The sequence below is a fragment of the Myotis davidii genome, unplaced genomic scaffold (assembly GCF_000327345.1).
Source record: "Myotis davidii unplaced genomic scaffold, ASM32734v1 scaffold1525, whole genome shotgun sequence".
Classification (NCBI taxonomy): domain Eukaryota; kingdom Metazoa; phylum Chordata; class Mammalia; order Chiroptera; family Vespertilionidae; genus Myotis; species Myotis davidii.
Window position 1 is genome coordinate 798048 of NW_006296279.1, and position 16525 is coordinate 814572.

The window sequence follows — 16525 nt, forward strand, 5'->3', positions numbered from 1 at the left end:
TGCAGTCTCGATCCCCAGTAGGGGGTGTGCAAGAGGCAGCCGATCAGTGATTCTCATCATTGATGTTTTATCTCTCCCTCTCCATTCCTCTCTGAAATCAATAAAAACATGAAAGAAAGAAGTTCTTGTATCTCTATTTTATTGAAGCAATCATTAATAAAATCATTTATTTTTGTTTTGTTTTCTAGGACAAAAGATGAAACATCAAGAAAAAGAAAGAGAAGGAAAAAAGAAGGAAACAACCAGATATCACCATTACAAGGTCTCATGAACTTTCTGTTTAAGGAGTTTATTTTATGATACTTTTAGTTTGGGTTTACATTTTTACTGGTTTGTCAAGACCACAGCAGTTACAGTGTCCAATATGATAAAGAAAAAAATAATTTTGTCTGTTACATACAATGTAAATATACTTCAAAATTTAGATTTATTTTTGTCATATCTTAAATATCTCGATCAAGATTAGTAGAGCAGACCCACATGCTTCAAAACATCAAATATTGCCAGTTGGATTATTGTAATCTCTGTACCCTGGGAGAGATGACATACAGTAAGTTGTCTGCTTTCAAATTTTATTTTAAAAAGTACATATTAACATATTTTATAAAGCTTGTTAGAGTACTTTTGTATAATTAAAATACAGAATTGCAAGTCCTTAGAAAAGGAATCTGTTAAAAAGAAATATATCCAGTGATTCTTAAATATCAAAATATCAAAGTTGGTTTTCATCTTGTTTTCTATCTTGTGTTGGAATAGTTAGGGTCCAGTCTGCTCTTCTAAATCATCAGGTGCTTAGAAATTATTTAAGTTGCTAAACATATCTAAACTTGAATATTTTATATCTGTATTTGTGATTATCCTTCTTTTTGTATTTGTCCACATTTTTATGGGCTTTAAAAAGGCAGAGACTTCTTTTAGAAAAGAAATACTGCCCATACGAATCATATGGGTGTCCAGAGCAATGATTAATCTGTTTCAGATGAGCACGCCTTCAATCATGCTCGCCTCCCCAAAGGAGAGCATAGTATTTGACTTGAACATTGAAGGATGCATAAGTTTTATTAGGTAGAAACTTCAGAATTTCACCTGGTAGTTGGCATTGGATTTTATTGTATGAAATTAGAAACTCACTAATAAGCTTCACTTCTCTCAAAATTGATGCAATACGGATATTAAGTACTTGATTGACTTGAAATAATTTGAGGTTGGAAGTGGCTGAACATTCTAACATTCAAAATAAATATCCAAGATTTGCAAATACAAGAAATTTACTATCTGTTATTTTCATTGCCATTCATTTCTGTTCATTCTTTCCACGTCCTTATTTGTGGGTTTTTTCCCCACAAAGCAACTAAACTTACCATTTGAAATTTAGATTTTCATAGGTGTACTTTATTTTTCTCCCCTTTTTTTTAGGCCACAGAAAAGGGAGCTGCTGAGAGAAAGCCACTGTATATAAAACATTTAATCTGATGATAAACCTTGATGATTAATAGTATTATTTAAATTTTAATGACTATACTAGTATATTGAGTTTGAAGTAAAGCTCCAGTGTTAATTTAACTTAATTTTCAAGGTTTAATGTGCTCTCATCTTAACATGTTATCCAAAGTTTGTTTTCTACACTAAGTATCAAGAAAAGTGTAAGTATACATAATATAGCATGTCATGAATTTATTCTAATCAGTTTTAATTTTTGTCTGCAGAGGGTCTGAAACCAGGCTAAACTTTTGATTTCCAAAACTCAGCCTTTTGATTTAAGGTGGCCAAATGAGGATGCAGAGCCCAGCATTGTGAAACCACAGAAACACTGAAGAGCTGGGGCATGGATGTCTTTAACACCACGTCTAGACTCTGGAGAACAGTGTGACCAGGCAATAAAGAGTTGGGAAGTCACATTTTACTTGCCAAGGCCCACATTCAACACTTGAGAGCCTGAAGCGGGTCCTGGATCAGGGTGGGGCTGGCCCCAGCCTGGTCTAGGACCTGGGGCGGTTTGGAGGCTGGCCACACCCCCTGATCAGGGTTGGGGGGGTCCCCGCTGGAGGACGGCTCTGGCCTGGACAAGGGGCTGGGGCAGTTGGCAGGCCGGCCACATCCCCATCGGAGTGTGTGTGTGTGGGGGGGTGGTTGTCTGTACTGGGGGCAGGGCCAGCCTGGGCAAGGGGCTGATGGCCATTTGCAGGCTGGCCACACCCCCATTGGGGTGAGGGTCCCCATGAGGGGTGTGGCCAGCCTGGGCAAGGGGCTGAGGGCTGTTTGCAGACCATCCACGCCTCCCTGGGGTGGGGGGCTCCGCTGGGGTGGGCCTGGGCGAGGGGCTGAGGGCCCTTTGCAGGCCATCCACGTCCCCATCGGGGTGGGGGTCCCTGCTGGGAAGTTGGCAGTGTGGGCGAGGGGCCTGGATTGGTTTGCAGGCCAGCCAAGCACTTGACTCCTGATAAAATATCATGGCTCTGTCTGTATGAACCCGAACTTTTTTCTCCATTTCCTCCTCAGCAGAGGCTGAGGTCCCAGGAAGCTGATGAAGCATAAGCGTCAGGGCCCTGCCAAGGCCAGCGAGGGTCCGAGGGTCCTTAGCACTGTGCTTACATGGTCTTGCGTGTTCGTTGCACCAGGTGCAGGGCTGGAGGTCTTCCTGCAATATGGAGCCAGAGAATAGATTATGAAAAACGTCCAATAATTAGATATGTGAAACTGTTAGCAGATGATTAGTTTTCATCAATATCTATCAAAATAAAGATTCTGTCCACAACTTGATACACTTGATCATGGAGCCTATAGAGTCGCAAAGGCACCGTGCTTGTTTGTTTATGGGAATCAACCAGAATAGAATTAGTCTGAATTCTGCTTTATGTAGGGCACAGACTTACAGCCGTGCTACAGCTCATGTACCTGTGGATGAGTACATATTTATTTTGCATCTTTTCATTTAAAAATAATTATGACCAACCGTGAAAGAGGAAAAGCTGAATTATCTTTCAGTTCTCTATGTATGAAAGATACAAAATCATTACAAAGACATTTACACTCCCCTCCCCCCAAATAAAAAAAGCAATACAGAGATATGTCAAACAGTTAATAAAACTAGAATTTTGTTTTTCTGAATTTTGAAATGTTGGTGCTAATTGTCAAGTTATAAAATTTGTAATTTGTGATTTGTTATTCTAAATAAATATTCACATATGTAGTACCTAAGTTTGTATTCTTTTTCTTAGTGGGCCATCCAAATTGCCTATGCTTTAAGTCCCATAAAACCTAGTTTGCCCTGGCCAGTGGTTAAACATCTGCCAGCACACAGAAGGGTCTTGGATTCAATTCCCTGTCAAGGGCACGTGCCTGAGTTACCAATCAATGTGTGTCTCTCACATTGATATTTCTCTTTTCCTCCCTTCTACTCTCTCTAAAAACAAAAACAAAAGCCTAGCTCTGTCCCTGCTCCATGTACAATGGAGAAGCTAAATTACATTGCTTTGAGAAGCTTTTATGGGCCAAGCCTAACGTAGCCTTTCACACGTTCTGAAACTACAATCCATGGGTCCTGGCTGCCTGTCACTACTTGAGCCAATTAAGCAGAGAGGGTTGAATCATATATGAGTGTTTATTCCAATAATGCCAACACGATGGGAGAGCAGCAGGTCACCCATAAAAATCTGCTCTCCACCCCACCCCCCATAAGCCAGTTGCTTATATTGAGTAGGACAAAGATTGCATGGGGAAGTAGGCAAAAGGAATAAAAATGGGTATAATGGTTATAAATTACATGCAGTTTGGGCTGGGACTCCATTTGGACAACAAGGTGGTTCATCTTTTCATGATAACAGGCAGTTCTCAGATGAGAATGGACCACATTCCAAAGTTGACTCCCAGGTCCAAGGTTGACTTCCAGGTGGTGATGGTGGTGTGTGGGAAGGGATGAAGGGGGGCGAGGGGGATGCTTACAACTCCCAGCCAGGTTAGAATGTGCTTTCTTTAATCAGAACAAAAGAATCACTGTTAACAGAGCATGATTAAATTTCTTACAACTAATAGCTAATCTCCAATATTCTATTTCTGCCCCTAACACTCTTGGGAAAGCCTGCCTCCTCCAGGAAGCCTTTCAGTGATTCAGAGAAGAGCTGAAAGCTCAGCTTTGTGTTCTCTGTCTGAAACACTTAGAGATAACCATACCCCTGCCCATCCCCTTTATGGTGACTACACACAGAGGCACTCAGTAAATATTTGATGAGTGAATGAATGAAAGCATGAATTCCTAAGAAATGTACTGATCACTTACTATGTGTCAGGTATATCTTGGGAAACACCAACTGAAATCAAGCCCGGGCCTCACAGAACTTACAATGTAATGTATGATACAGATCGATACATACATGCCCCTGTGTTCACTCATAGCTTCACTGTCCCTGACCTGTGTAAGTTGCAAGTTGGTGCCCATATGCATTCATCTGATGGTACATTTGTAAAGTACCTACTTGTGTGCCCAGAAGGTGGAGACCCAGAGATCAAAGACTTGGTTCCTGCACTTAAGGATTTTACAGACTATTAGAGACAGCGGAATGGCTGGGAGTGGGGACAGAGTGAACAGAAAAACACGCACATTTACACACTGTGATGAGGATTTGGGGGGCCATTCTGAGAGCAGAAAAAGATCTGGCACTAAGAAGCAGTGCAGCTGGTGGAAAGAACCCTAGCTTTCAAGTTCAGCCTGGCCACTTGCTTGTAACCTGAGGCAAAACATAATGCATCTCACCTCGTGGTCAAGATAAAATGAGATCATTGCAGGTGAAAGCACTTTGTAAATTGCAAAGGACCATTCAAATATTAATAAAGGAATTTTTTTCTTTTCCTGTTTTGTCCCATTCCATCTTGTCTGCCACAGACAGAAAGAGATCAGACATTTTTTTTCTTGCATCTGTAGTGAAAATTAGAGGAATTTTCTCGATGACACAGCCATTTCTGTTCATATCAATCCTGTTGGGCAGGCTTCTCTGGATAAAAGTTGTATTTCTCCCATCCCTTTTGCACTTTGGAGCGGTTTCATTGCCTAGTGGCTCAATTTTTTTTCTACTAAGGAGAGGCTAACCCCAACAGTATCTCCTCTGCTCTGTGCTCTGGGGCCTGGACGCTTAGTGAGCGCTGAGCCCCACGGCCCCAAGGGTCTCTCTAAGCTGTTCGCCTCAGGACTCAGCTCCTAGTGGGAGGAACAGCTTGTTCCTGGAACGGAATTGTCCCGGCACCAAGTCCTAGCCGGGAGGGGAGACTGGGCTGGAGAACCACCAGGTTTGACCACAGGCTTTGGGAACACTGCCTTTGTTCCTAACTGGAATGCAATGCACTCCCATGTGCTGGAAAATGCTGCGGTCTCTGTTGGCTTGTGAATGCCCTTCTCGGTAATATAAAACTCTTGGGCATGTTGAGGAACTTGAAAAAATTATTTTCCCCTTGACTATGATAAAGTTATGATCTGTAGTCAATGGTTTTACTTCTAGGCGAGCCCCCTACTAATATAGTATGCTAGCTTAATGCTGCTGCAGGCTGTGGGAAGGGCACTAGGTGTCTGACCTGTGGGGTCAGACCGGACCTGGGTTCAGCAACCTTAGTACTTGGGTTCTCAGCAGCCTCGTTCTGGCTAGGAAAGAATTCAGAGCAAGACCCAAACTGTAAGAGCACATTTACTTGGTAACTTACAGAGGCAGAAGTCGTAATTCCTAGAAGAAATGGGCTGAGGAAACAAGTTATAGAGGTAAAGGAAGAGCCCTAGGAGCTTGGGAGGGAGGAAGCTAAAGGAGGGGAGGGGAAGGGGGACTGGGAAAGGGAAGGTGGGTGGGCTCCCTAGAGGGAGAGTGCATTGGGCCCTCCATCCTAAGGGCTTAAGGGTGGAGATTTTAGGGGCGCTCCCAGGGAAAGATCTTACTAGAATATTCAGCAGTTTTCCAGGTGTGCCCTTTTAGGGTTGTGGTCTCCACTGAATGGCCGGCACCAGGGCAGGGGGTCATTATTCAATGCAGCTGGTCCTGACCGCAGCCGTGGCTGGTTTTGCTCCTTAACTGGGCCTGGAGCTGAAATACACCTGAGGCCTCGCTATTATATCCAGGGAGGAAAGGTCAGGGGTCCAAACCTCATGCCCAGCCATCTGCTTGGGGAGGAAAAGTCACTCTGGGGGCGAGGTCCCTCCCTACAAGTGATTGTCCATTATTAGGCACCTGGGGTTTGCTGGCCTTCTGTACCTGGTCCATCATCCTTGCTCTGCTCATGTCTGCCTAACTGCTTATATCAATACAATATGTAATAATATTCACAAAAAAGAAACAACTCCCAATTTCCCCATTTAACAAATGATGCAAGGTGTTAAATTAATTTAAAATAACTGTAAAAATGATTTGCTGATGAATAAAATTTGAAATAACATATCCTGTTTTGTTGGAAAGCCATGTGAATATATTATCACAGACTGACATGTCACTACGTGTTGAATGATAGCATAAAAAATATATATATATACACGTTTTTCATTAGCCACTCTTAGAATTCTTGAGATTTCCCCCAAGTTTTTTAAATATAAATTTTAGTGTTTTGTTTCTAAATGGCAGGAAAAGAGAAGGCTTTAGCTGGTTATTTGCAAGCATGTTTGAGAAAATAAAACACATGGAGGTGGAGAGTATTTTAATCAAATGAGAAGTCAAATTAGATGTATTGTCACTATCAATTTTTAACATTACTTCAAGGTATTAAAGAATCTTGGTTGCAGACCTAGCCGGTTTGGCGCAATGGATAGAGCGTTGGCCCATGGACTGAAGGGTTCCTAGTTCGATTCCAGTCAAGGGGATGTGCCTCGGTTGCAGGCTCAATCCCTGGCTCTGGTCCGGGCACGTGCAACCAATCGATGTCTCTCTCTCTCTCTCACATGGATGTTTCTCTCTTTCTGTCTCTCCGCCCCCTTCCACTCTGTCTAAAAATCAATAGGAAAAAAATATCCTCAGATGAGGATTAACAACAACAACAAAAAAGAATCTTGGTTGCTGTTGAAAGAATTTGAATCAAATGGACACAACAAGGATCTGAATGAGTAATTTACAGAGGAAGCCATTAACTCCTGCATATTTTTAAAAAATACTTTATTGATTTTTCACAGAGAGGAAGGGAGAGGAATAGAGAGTTAGAAACATTGATCAGCTGCCTCCTGCACACTCCCTACTGGGGATATGCCCCCTACCAAGGTACATGCCCTTGACCGGAATTGAACCTGGGACCCTTGAGTCCACAGGCCGACGCTCTATCTGCTGAGCCAAACCAGTTAGGGCAACTTCCTGCATATTAATACTAATGTTTCATAAACGCTCTAAGTTTAAACAACACTTCATTGTGGAATTAAATTAACACAGTATGATCAAAAGTAAAACAGATCACAACTTTCTTGTCAATGTGTGCATTGATTAGATTCTTATTCAAAGAAATAAACTGCAGCCCTGGCTGGGTGGCTCAATTGGTTGGAGCGTTGTCCTGTACACCAAAAGGTTGCAGGTTTGATTCCTGGTCAGGGCTCATACCTGGGGGTGCAATCGATGTTTCTCACATCTCTCTCTCTCTCTCTTCCTTTCTCTCGCTCTCTTTCTCTCATCAATGGGCATATTCTCGGGTGAGGATTAAAAAAACAATTGCAAAAATCATTTGTTGGGAATAGAGAAATTTGAATATGGACTGCATATTAGATGATATTTAAGAAATCACTGTTAATTTTGTTGGGAGTAATGATATTGTAGTGACACAGGTAAATTTCCTTATTCCTTTGTGGTGCATACTAAAGTATTCAGGGGTGCAGTGTCACGCTGTCTGGGATTTATTTGAAAATACTTCACAAAAAAGAAAGCAAATATGGTAAAATGTTAATAACTATTAAACCCTAGTGATGGGAATATGAGAGCTCCTTACACTTTCCCTCTATTTTGCTGTTTGAAATGTTCACAACAAAAACCCAAAGTGAAATAAAATGTAACCGCTGAGTGGTCCAACCCCACTGGCTCCCTCTAGTGGCCAGTGGTGGGGAGTTGCATGCAAACAGGTAATCCTGGAAGTCTGAGCATCCCCAACCCCAACCCCTTCAACAGCCGACAGCTGCCATCACACACTCACTAGGAGCCTCTCCATCTGTTTTGTTCTTTTATATGTGACGGAGTTTTTAAACTAGAAGTTGAGGCGGACATCATTACTCCCTTTAACAACCTGAATCTCACAGATTTGATTCCCGATTGGGATTCGCTGCAGCGGGACAGCCTGAGGCTGGTGGGTTCCGTCTGTTTTACTGAGGTGGACGGGGAAGGCTTCATGGATGGTCAGTTACCTCAACTTAAAAAGCAACACAACACTGAGAGCTTCGGGTCTCCCTTTCCTTTGGGGAGAATAGGCGCATGTAGGGGGGGTGGGGGTGGGGAGAAAGAAACATTCTCTTAACTGGCCTCCTCTGGACCACCACCCGGTGGGCCCTGACACTCCATTTCCTCCTGCTGGCCCACATCCAGGGCACCCAGAAAAGTCCAGGCTGGTAGATCCTTTTCTAATTCTCTTCCACAACTTCTGCCCCTACCAACTGAGTTATCTGCTTACCACGGTTCTCTTCTGTTTTTTCCAAAACTTGTTTGGACCAGTTCTTACTGTTATAATTAAAGACACACAACCCAATGCAACTTAGGTGTAGCACTCCCATCAGACAACCCACACGTGTCTTACACACACACACACACAAGTGAACACAGCTGGGACCTACATTAAAAATTGGGCAGTTAAATGAGCCATAGTTTGTCTTAAAATATCTAAGACGTTTAAGATGTATATTTTCATTGAAGTCATTCTTAACTTTTACCAAGTATGTGAACGAGAAAATCAACTCCATCTTGACAGTGTTGGGTGAGAGGTTTTTCACCATCCTATGATTCTCTGACCAGATTTGAGTGAAAATAAGTTTTTTTTCCACTGAGCTTTGTGAGGGAATATGTGGATTTTTCCCTGCTGACTTCTCTTCCCCTGGCATTTTATTTACTTCAAGATTCACCTGCATAGGGCCCTTGGTGGTCCGGAGCTTCACCAACGTGGAGGCTGCGGTCAACCGCCTGCCCCCTCTCCCCCTGCCTCTGCGGGAGCCCACACCTACCTCTCTCTGGGCGGGATGGCGCAGAAGGGCTCCTAGTGTCTCTTACAGTTGCAAACCCAGCGCGGGGGCCGCACTCTCCCCCAGGACGCACTGAGGCCTCCCCAGATGAGGGGGCAGAACTCGGGGCGCCAGGGAGGCCGCCCGGCCTCGGGGAGGAACCTGACCAGGCCCTGGTGGATCTGCAGGCCCTGGTTCTGCCCCGCAGACGCTCAGCTCTGATTCCTGCAGAGCCGCTTCCGGGTGAGGAGGGGAAGCTCATCCAGAAGACGGGCCCCACCTGGCTCCCTCCGCAGCTGCGCCCCGGACCGGGCGGGCGAGTGGCTCCAGGAAAGGCTCAGCCTTCCAGCACCACTAGGAGCCTGGGGAACCCAGGGGCCTTTGGGGGGCCCTTCTGCCTCCCCTGGTGCCTGAGCCTCTCCCTGAAAGGCCGGGGCGGGGCGAGTGGCTCTAGGAAAGGCTTGGCCTCCAGCACCACTAGGAGCCTGGGGAACCCAGAGGCCTTTGGGGGGCCCCTCTGCCTCCCCTGGTGCCTGAGCCTTAAGAAAAGATTCACTTACATTTTCTCTCTTTTTTTTAAAGAAATCTTTCATTTATTTAGTTTTGTTGTTGTTAATCCTCACCAGAGGATACTTTTCCATTCATTTTTAGGAAGAGTGGAAGGGATGGGGAGAGAGAGAGAGAGAGAGATTGGTTCCTGCACACGCCTCAACCAGGGCCGGGGACGAGCTTGCAACCGAGGTACTTGCTTCACTTGCGTTTTCTGAGTGCCTGGATAATTGGGGGCAGACACCCCCCCCCCAACACACACACACCCACAGCCCAGAGTGTGTGGGGACTCACTATGGGTGATTCCCACACTGGAGACTCCGCATGCCCATCATCAAGCTCTGACCCGTGGGGAGGCTCTCCTGCAGCATTTCAGGTGCCTTGAGGTCACTGAGGGGTATGGGCTCTGGGGCAGGCCAAAGGGCAGGCATGGCCAGACTCAGAAGGGGCCCCGGCTTCAGAGACCTGGATTCTCCAAAGCATCTAGTGGGGAGCTGAGCCTCTAGGACAGTGGTTCTCAACCTGGGGTCGCGACCCTTTGGGGGTCAAACGACCCTTTCACAGGGGTCGCCTAAGACCATTGGAAAACGCATATATAATTACATATTGTTTTTGTGATTAATCACTATGCTTTATTTATGTTCAATTTGTAACAATGAAAATACATTCTGCATATCAGATATTTACATTATGATTCATAAGAGTAGCAAAATTGCAGTTATGAAGTAGCAACGAAAATAATTTTATGGTTGGGGGTCACCACAACATGAGGGACTGTATTAAAGGGTCGCGGCATTAGGAAGGTTGAGAACCACTGCTCTAGGAGGAGCTGCTGGGGACTGGCCACCTCCCAGGAGATGACACCCTGGGGTGGGGTGACGGCAGCCAACCTCTGCCCCAGCTCTTTTCTCGGGGAGCAGCTTAGCCCCCCAGACCAAGGCCAAGGTAAGACAGAAGCCAGACCACAGGCAGGTGCAGACATAGTCCTCGGACCTGTCCCATCATAGCCCAGGACTCAAGGACTCAGGGACAGAGACTGTACAGGGACAACCTCACCACTCGCAGGGATCCGTTTAAGGTGGGAGAAGCGTGGCCTTCTCTGAGCCCTGGTGTCCTCACTCGGAAGTCAGGAGAGTGGACCCGGTGAACTCTCTGGCCGCTTCCCGCTCTGCTCGCCCACGAGGCTGGGACCCACCTGCAGTGTGGACCCTCCAGTCACCAGCAGAGAATGGACACCACCCAACAGGCCCCTCATTACCCAGGGAGATGGGGTGAAAGGACGGGGTGAGGACTCAGGTGTTGGCAAAAAGTCAGGGCAATTCTTCCTCTTCCGGCCAGAAGCAGAAGGTGGGGCCCTGGTCTGTCTGCCGAGACCCAGGGGACTGAGGGGGCCCAGAGGCAGCTCCAAGCCCTGACCCTGGGAGGGCTGGGTGGGCAAGGGGCTTGCTCCATCTGACAGGGGTGCCTTGGGATGGGGCCGCCCGTGGCCCCATGGCAGGAGGTTCCAGGACCTGGGATGGTCACAGGCCTTTCATGCCCCCCCTCCACACGTAGCTTTGCCCCTGGGCAGGAGCAGGGGGTCAGTCCTCCTGGGGCGCCCTGAACTCGGGCATGCTCCAGGTCCGGGGCGGGGGCCGTGCATCGCGCTCCACGTCCTCCGAGATGGTGGGGATGTCGCTGGCGAAGGGAGCGATGCGCGCGCGGGTCTTGAAGGTGGCCAGCGCCAGGCCGCGGGGCCGCAAGCTCCACTGCCGGGTCAGCCTGCGGGCCTCCTCCTCCTGCTTCGTCCTCTCCAGCACCTCCCGCAGCACCGAGAGAAAGAGCCGAGACACCTCCCGCACCTCAGGCTCCTGCTCCGCCAGCAGCTGCCGGAACCTGCAGGGAGGGGCGGTCACCTGGTGGTGGCACCTGGCCTCGGGGGCTTCCGTGTGCACCCCCAAGGTCAAGTCCCAAATCCCCCACTTCTCCTGAAGTAACTCGGCGCCACCCCACCTCCTTGTTGCCCCAGCCCATCCCTAGTTCGAATCCCAGCTCTGCCACTTGAGGCCTCCATGAGCCTCAGCTTCCCCGTCTGTAAAGCGGGGTCACAGCCACCTTTTTGGGGTGTAATGAGCTAACATGGAAGACCCTGGCACTGGCCCTGGTTATCCACATCGGTGTGGTGCAGGGAGCCCACTGCTTTCACCTCCCAGGATATGAGGCTTTCCGGCTCACCCCCTCTCTCCAATCTCTACTCTTCACCCGCTGGCCAGAGGGGTCTCTCTCCCATGGCTGTTTGCCCATGCACACCGGGTCCCCCGCTCTGTCTCGGTCTGTGCTCCAGCTGGGAGTCTCACAGGTGCCCCCAGCCCTAGGTTCTCTGGCTCCCTGCTGGTTCCTCTGCCTAAAGGGTCTCTGCTGGGTCTACTAATGAATGGTAGTTACACGTCGTTTACTACATGGGTTCTTCCATCGTATTAAGTCAGGACTGCTCCAAGCTCTCAGCAGGGACGGGAGGCAGCCAATGTGACAGGACCATCACCATAGGTATGTCCCCAGGCTCCCGTCATGTATGAGGTGTGCTTTGCCAGGTTAGATTCCCTCATCAGCACCAGCCCCCCCAAGACTGACCCCTGCCCCTGTCCCCAGGGTGCTCCTGGAAATAGATACATTTGGGGGAGGGGGCCCCCATGGTACAGAAAAATGGAGAGGGTAAGATTCGCAGCCCGGAGGAAGAAGTGGGAGGGAGTTACAAAGACAACAAAATCCAGAGGCGTGTAGACAGAACTCGAGAAGAGTTTTTAAGGGGCATTTCAGAGAAAAAGGTGTACAATAGATACACTCGTTAAAGATGGGTGAGAGAAGCCCGGCCAGTGCGGCTCAGTGGTTGAGCGTTGACCTATGAACCAGGAAGTCATAGTTCGATTCCCAGTCAGGGCACATGCCCAGGTTGCAGGCTCGATCCCAGTGTGGAGCGTGCAGGAGGCAGCCGATCAATGATTCTCTCTCATCGTTGATGTTTCTCTCTCTCTCCCTTTTCCTTCCTCTCTGAAACCAATAAGAAAAATAATATTTAAAAAAAAGATGGGTGAGAGGAGATTCTGGGGATCTAAGGGGGGTATTTTAAGATGTTTTATTGTGGATCTGTATCTCTTTACTAGTGTTTGAGAAATGCAGATAAAAAAACCGAGTTACTTTTGAAATGGGACTAATGCTTCTTTGACTTCAACAGGAATCCATCTGATGCTGGACTATGTAGGTCATGGTTTTGTTAAGGTTACACTTATATTCAGGAATATTGTTGTACCCAAGCTCTTAATGTTCCGTGCCCTAGGGCTCTGCAACCCCTTACACACACACACACACACACACACCTTAGGCACGCTTTTGGGAAATAGGATAACTGTTATTTGGGAAAACCTCTCTAAGAAGGTAGAGTGGAGGATGAACTAATGGAGAAGGACCCAGCTTGTTAAAATCCAGGACAATGACCATCAGGACAGGGAGACCAGAAAGTCAAAAGCCTGGGGTTCTCTCCTATCAAAACTCATGAGCCTGGACCCAGGAGCCACCCTGCCTCCCTCTGAGCCCCTAGCACGGCCTGATGTTCCAGGGCCTCTTCCAGATTCCTCCTCCTGCCTTGCTCCTTCTAACAGACGATGGGTCATCTAGGCCCCCTGGCCCCAGTCCTGGTAACCCCAGGCCCTGCCACTGCAGCCACCCTCCCTGGAGCGAGCCTGCAGCCCAACAGCTGGGCCCCATGCCAGGGCCAGGGTTACCTGAGGATGGCGGGCCCACAGTAGGACGGGGGGATCTTGGCGCAGACATCCTCTAGTTGCAGCCGCTCACCAGGGCTGAGGTCGTAGGTGGCCCGGGGCGGGCTGGCCAGCCAGCTGTAGTCCACTCCGGTGCAGATCTTCCTGCCCGCACTGCTGCGTTCCCGCTGCTGCCTCTCGGCCTCGCGCATCTGCCCTGCCAGCTCCATCATGAGTGTCTCCAGCACCATCTCAGCCGGGCTCCGGGAGGACAGCCGGGGCAGGGCCTCGTTCCACCGGAGCCACGGGATGAGGGACATGGCCCCCTGGCCCTGCTGAGACAGGGCAGAGTGCCTGTGTCTTCCTTGGGCCCCTCTGCCGGTTAGGGTGGGAAGAGCAAGGAGGAGGGAGGGGAGCTGGGATCCCAGTAAGAAAGTCTGCTCCGTCCTCACAGCTGGGTGTCCTCGAGTAAGTCGCTTAACCCCTCTGAGCAATCATTTCTAATTCTGTAAGACAAGGTGGGGCTGTTGTGAGCACCGGTTGTGAATAAACTTGGCATGTTGTAAGCACCCCATAAAAGTGAGATACATCCATGGTTATAGTAATCCCTAAAACATCCAGATAATTGAGCCCAGAGAAACTGCCTCCTGAATCCCTGCTGATGCCAAAGAAGGAAACCTACTGTGAATGGCTGAGTACAATCTTATCCCTACGATTGAAGGGCAAAAATTCACACACACAACACAGATGCTTACATACTATGTCAACCTAACAGGAAAATACCCTAAGTTTCTAAACGTCCCAGCCTGTGGCTGAAGGACGCTTAGAATAGTATGGGCTTGACATCATCCTGCAAAAGACACAACTTACCTTCCATTCATTTATTCATTTAGCTCTCATTCATTCATTCATTCATTTGGGAGCACTAATCCAGCACTGTGTGCACATCTGTGCAGGACCACAAGTGGGAAAGCCTGTCAGGGGCCTGCTCTCCAGTGACGCAGGGCGTGATGAGTAAGAACCATCACATCAGTGGAAAGAAGTCGACATGGCTGGTGAAGCACAGAGTGGGTACGGCCGGGGGAGGGAAGGAGTGACTCCAGATGATGAAAGGGACCACAGAAGGCTTCGTGGATGAGAGCGGGGAAGGGTGAGTGCGGCCTCAGACACATGGACTGAGGGAGAAGGTTCCCAGGTGGAGGGCCCCAACCTGGTCTGCAAGGAGCATCAGGTGTGAAGGCAGGACCCTAACCCATCAGCATATTCACACAGACCTGCTCAATATGGTTTGGTGACTGACTGACTGACTAAGTCAGTGGTTGGCAAACCCATTAGTCAACAGAGCCAAATATCAACAGTACAACAATTGAAATTTCTTTTAAAAGGCAAATTTTTTAAACAAACTATACAGGTAGGTACATTGTTATTAACTTAATATCTTCTTTCACTCCACAACATTCCCTAAAATTAACTTAATAAAGTTTCAATTGCACTGTATGTGCGTGCCCACACATGGTATTTTGTAGAAGAGCCACACTCAAGGGGCCAAAGAGCCATGTGGCTCACGAGCCGCGGTTTGCTGACCACTGGACTAGGTGAATGAATGAATGGGTGAATGAATGAATGGGTGAATGGGTGGATGAGCTGCCCTTTCAGGCATGCCCTGCTGCCTGTCAGGGTTTGTGCCTGACAGCAGTGAAGGTAAGTGCCACTCCTGGACTAAAATCTGAGTGGATCTCCGAGGTACCCCAGCTCCCCTTTCTGTGCCTTTTCCCCTCCAGGGGCTCCCCTTTCTCTGAACCATTTGTCCTCTTCCTGCCCAGACTCCCCTGGTGCGGAGTAAAGAGATTCTATGAGCTCAGTCTCTACAGCTTGGCCGTGAGGCCTGTGTCACCTCCTGAGGACACACAGGCTTTAGGCAGCCCTCCCACCTCTCTGCACCCACAATGCTCAGCCCAGACATGAGTTGTTCATGCTGGAGAATCAGGCACACATGGGAACATGATTACGGGGTAGAAGTTGCCTTCTGGAGTGGCACAAATCAAATTGTCTCCTTACCCATGGAGACTTGAACAGCCAGTTCCCTTAGCAATCGTCAAAATTAGGAAATCTGAAAACCGTTCCCCTCCACGCAGCCTGAGCCTGTCACCCGAGGGGGCCTCAGATTCTACCCTGAGTCCTCCTGGGAGTTGGGAGGGAAAGACTGACCGGCAGACCCTCCTCTTGGGGTCCAGGCAGTTAGGGCCTCCTCTGCTCAGTCCTTAGCCACGCCGTGTGTTCAGAATACCGGAGCTGGGCAGGAGCATGGGGAAGGGGGCGATGGAGTGGGCCGTGGGCCGTCCTGAGCACCAGGCCAAGGGATTCGATCGCTTCAGGCAGAGGGAGGCCTTGTATGGCATACTACCCTTCCTGGAGTGCCTGCATTTTAAAGTACATGGGTCCGCCAGAGTATGGAAGCAGGAACAGGCTGTTGAACCTCAGAGGGAAGGCAGGGGAGGGTGGGTGTGAATAGATCAACCAATGAACTTGTATGCATGTATACATAACCTGTGGACACAGGCCATGGGGTGGTGAGGACCTGGCGGTGAGGTTAACCTGGAAGAGGTTAATGGGGAAAAAAGGAAGACCTATGTAATACTTTCAACAATAAAGATTTTTTAAAAATTAAAATAAATAAAAAATAATGAGTATTTCAATGCCAAATAAATATATACAGTACTTGGATCAGGTTGATGCCTAGCACCAAAAGATGTCATTTCGAGGGTTCATTCAGCCCCCTGAAGGGTACTCCAAGTACGCATGGGTTAACAGTGCCCGCAGGGACTAGGGACTGTGCTGGGCCATTCCACAGCTCCCTGCCTTCATCAGTGTCCCTCTCTCTGTCTAGACCAGCGGTTCTCAACCTTCTGGCCCTTTAAATACAGTTCCTCATGTTGTGACCCAACCATACAATTATTTTCGTTGCTACTTCATAACTGTAATGTTGAACTGTTATGAATCATAATGTAAATATCTGCTATGCAGGATGGTCTTAGGCAACCCCTGTGTGAGGGTCATTCAACCGCCAAAGGGGTCGGGACCCACAGGTTGAGAACCGCTG

General features: G+C 48.1%; 1 protein-coding gene across 1 annotated transcript; it reads right to left on the reverse strand.

Moving 5' to 3' along the window:
• Positions 1–10466: 10466 nt before the first annotated feature.
• On the reverse strand, positions 10467–13915 carry RD3 (retinal degeneration 3). The gene is made up of 2 exons (XM_006771280.2): positions 13450–13915; positions 10467–11566 (listed from the first exon to the last, which is right to left on the reverse strand). Exons 1-2 carry the CDS (start codon positions 13743–13745, stop codon positions 11272–11274), a joined length of 591 nt encoding a protein of 196 aa, XP_006771343.1. The 5' UTR covers positions 13746–13915; the 3' UTR covers positions 10467–11271.
• Positions 13916–16525: the final 2610 nt, after the last annotated feature.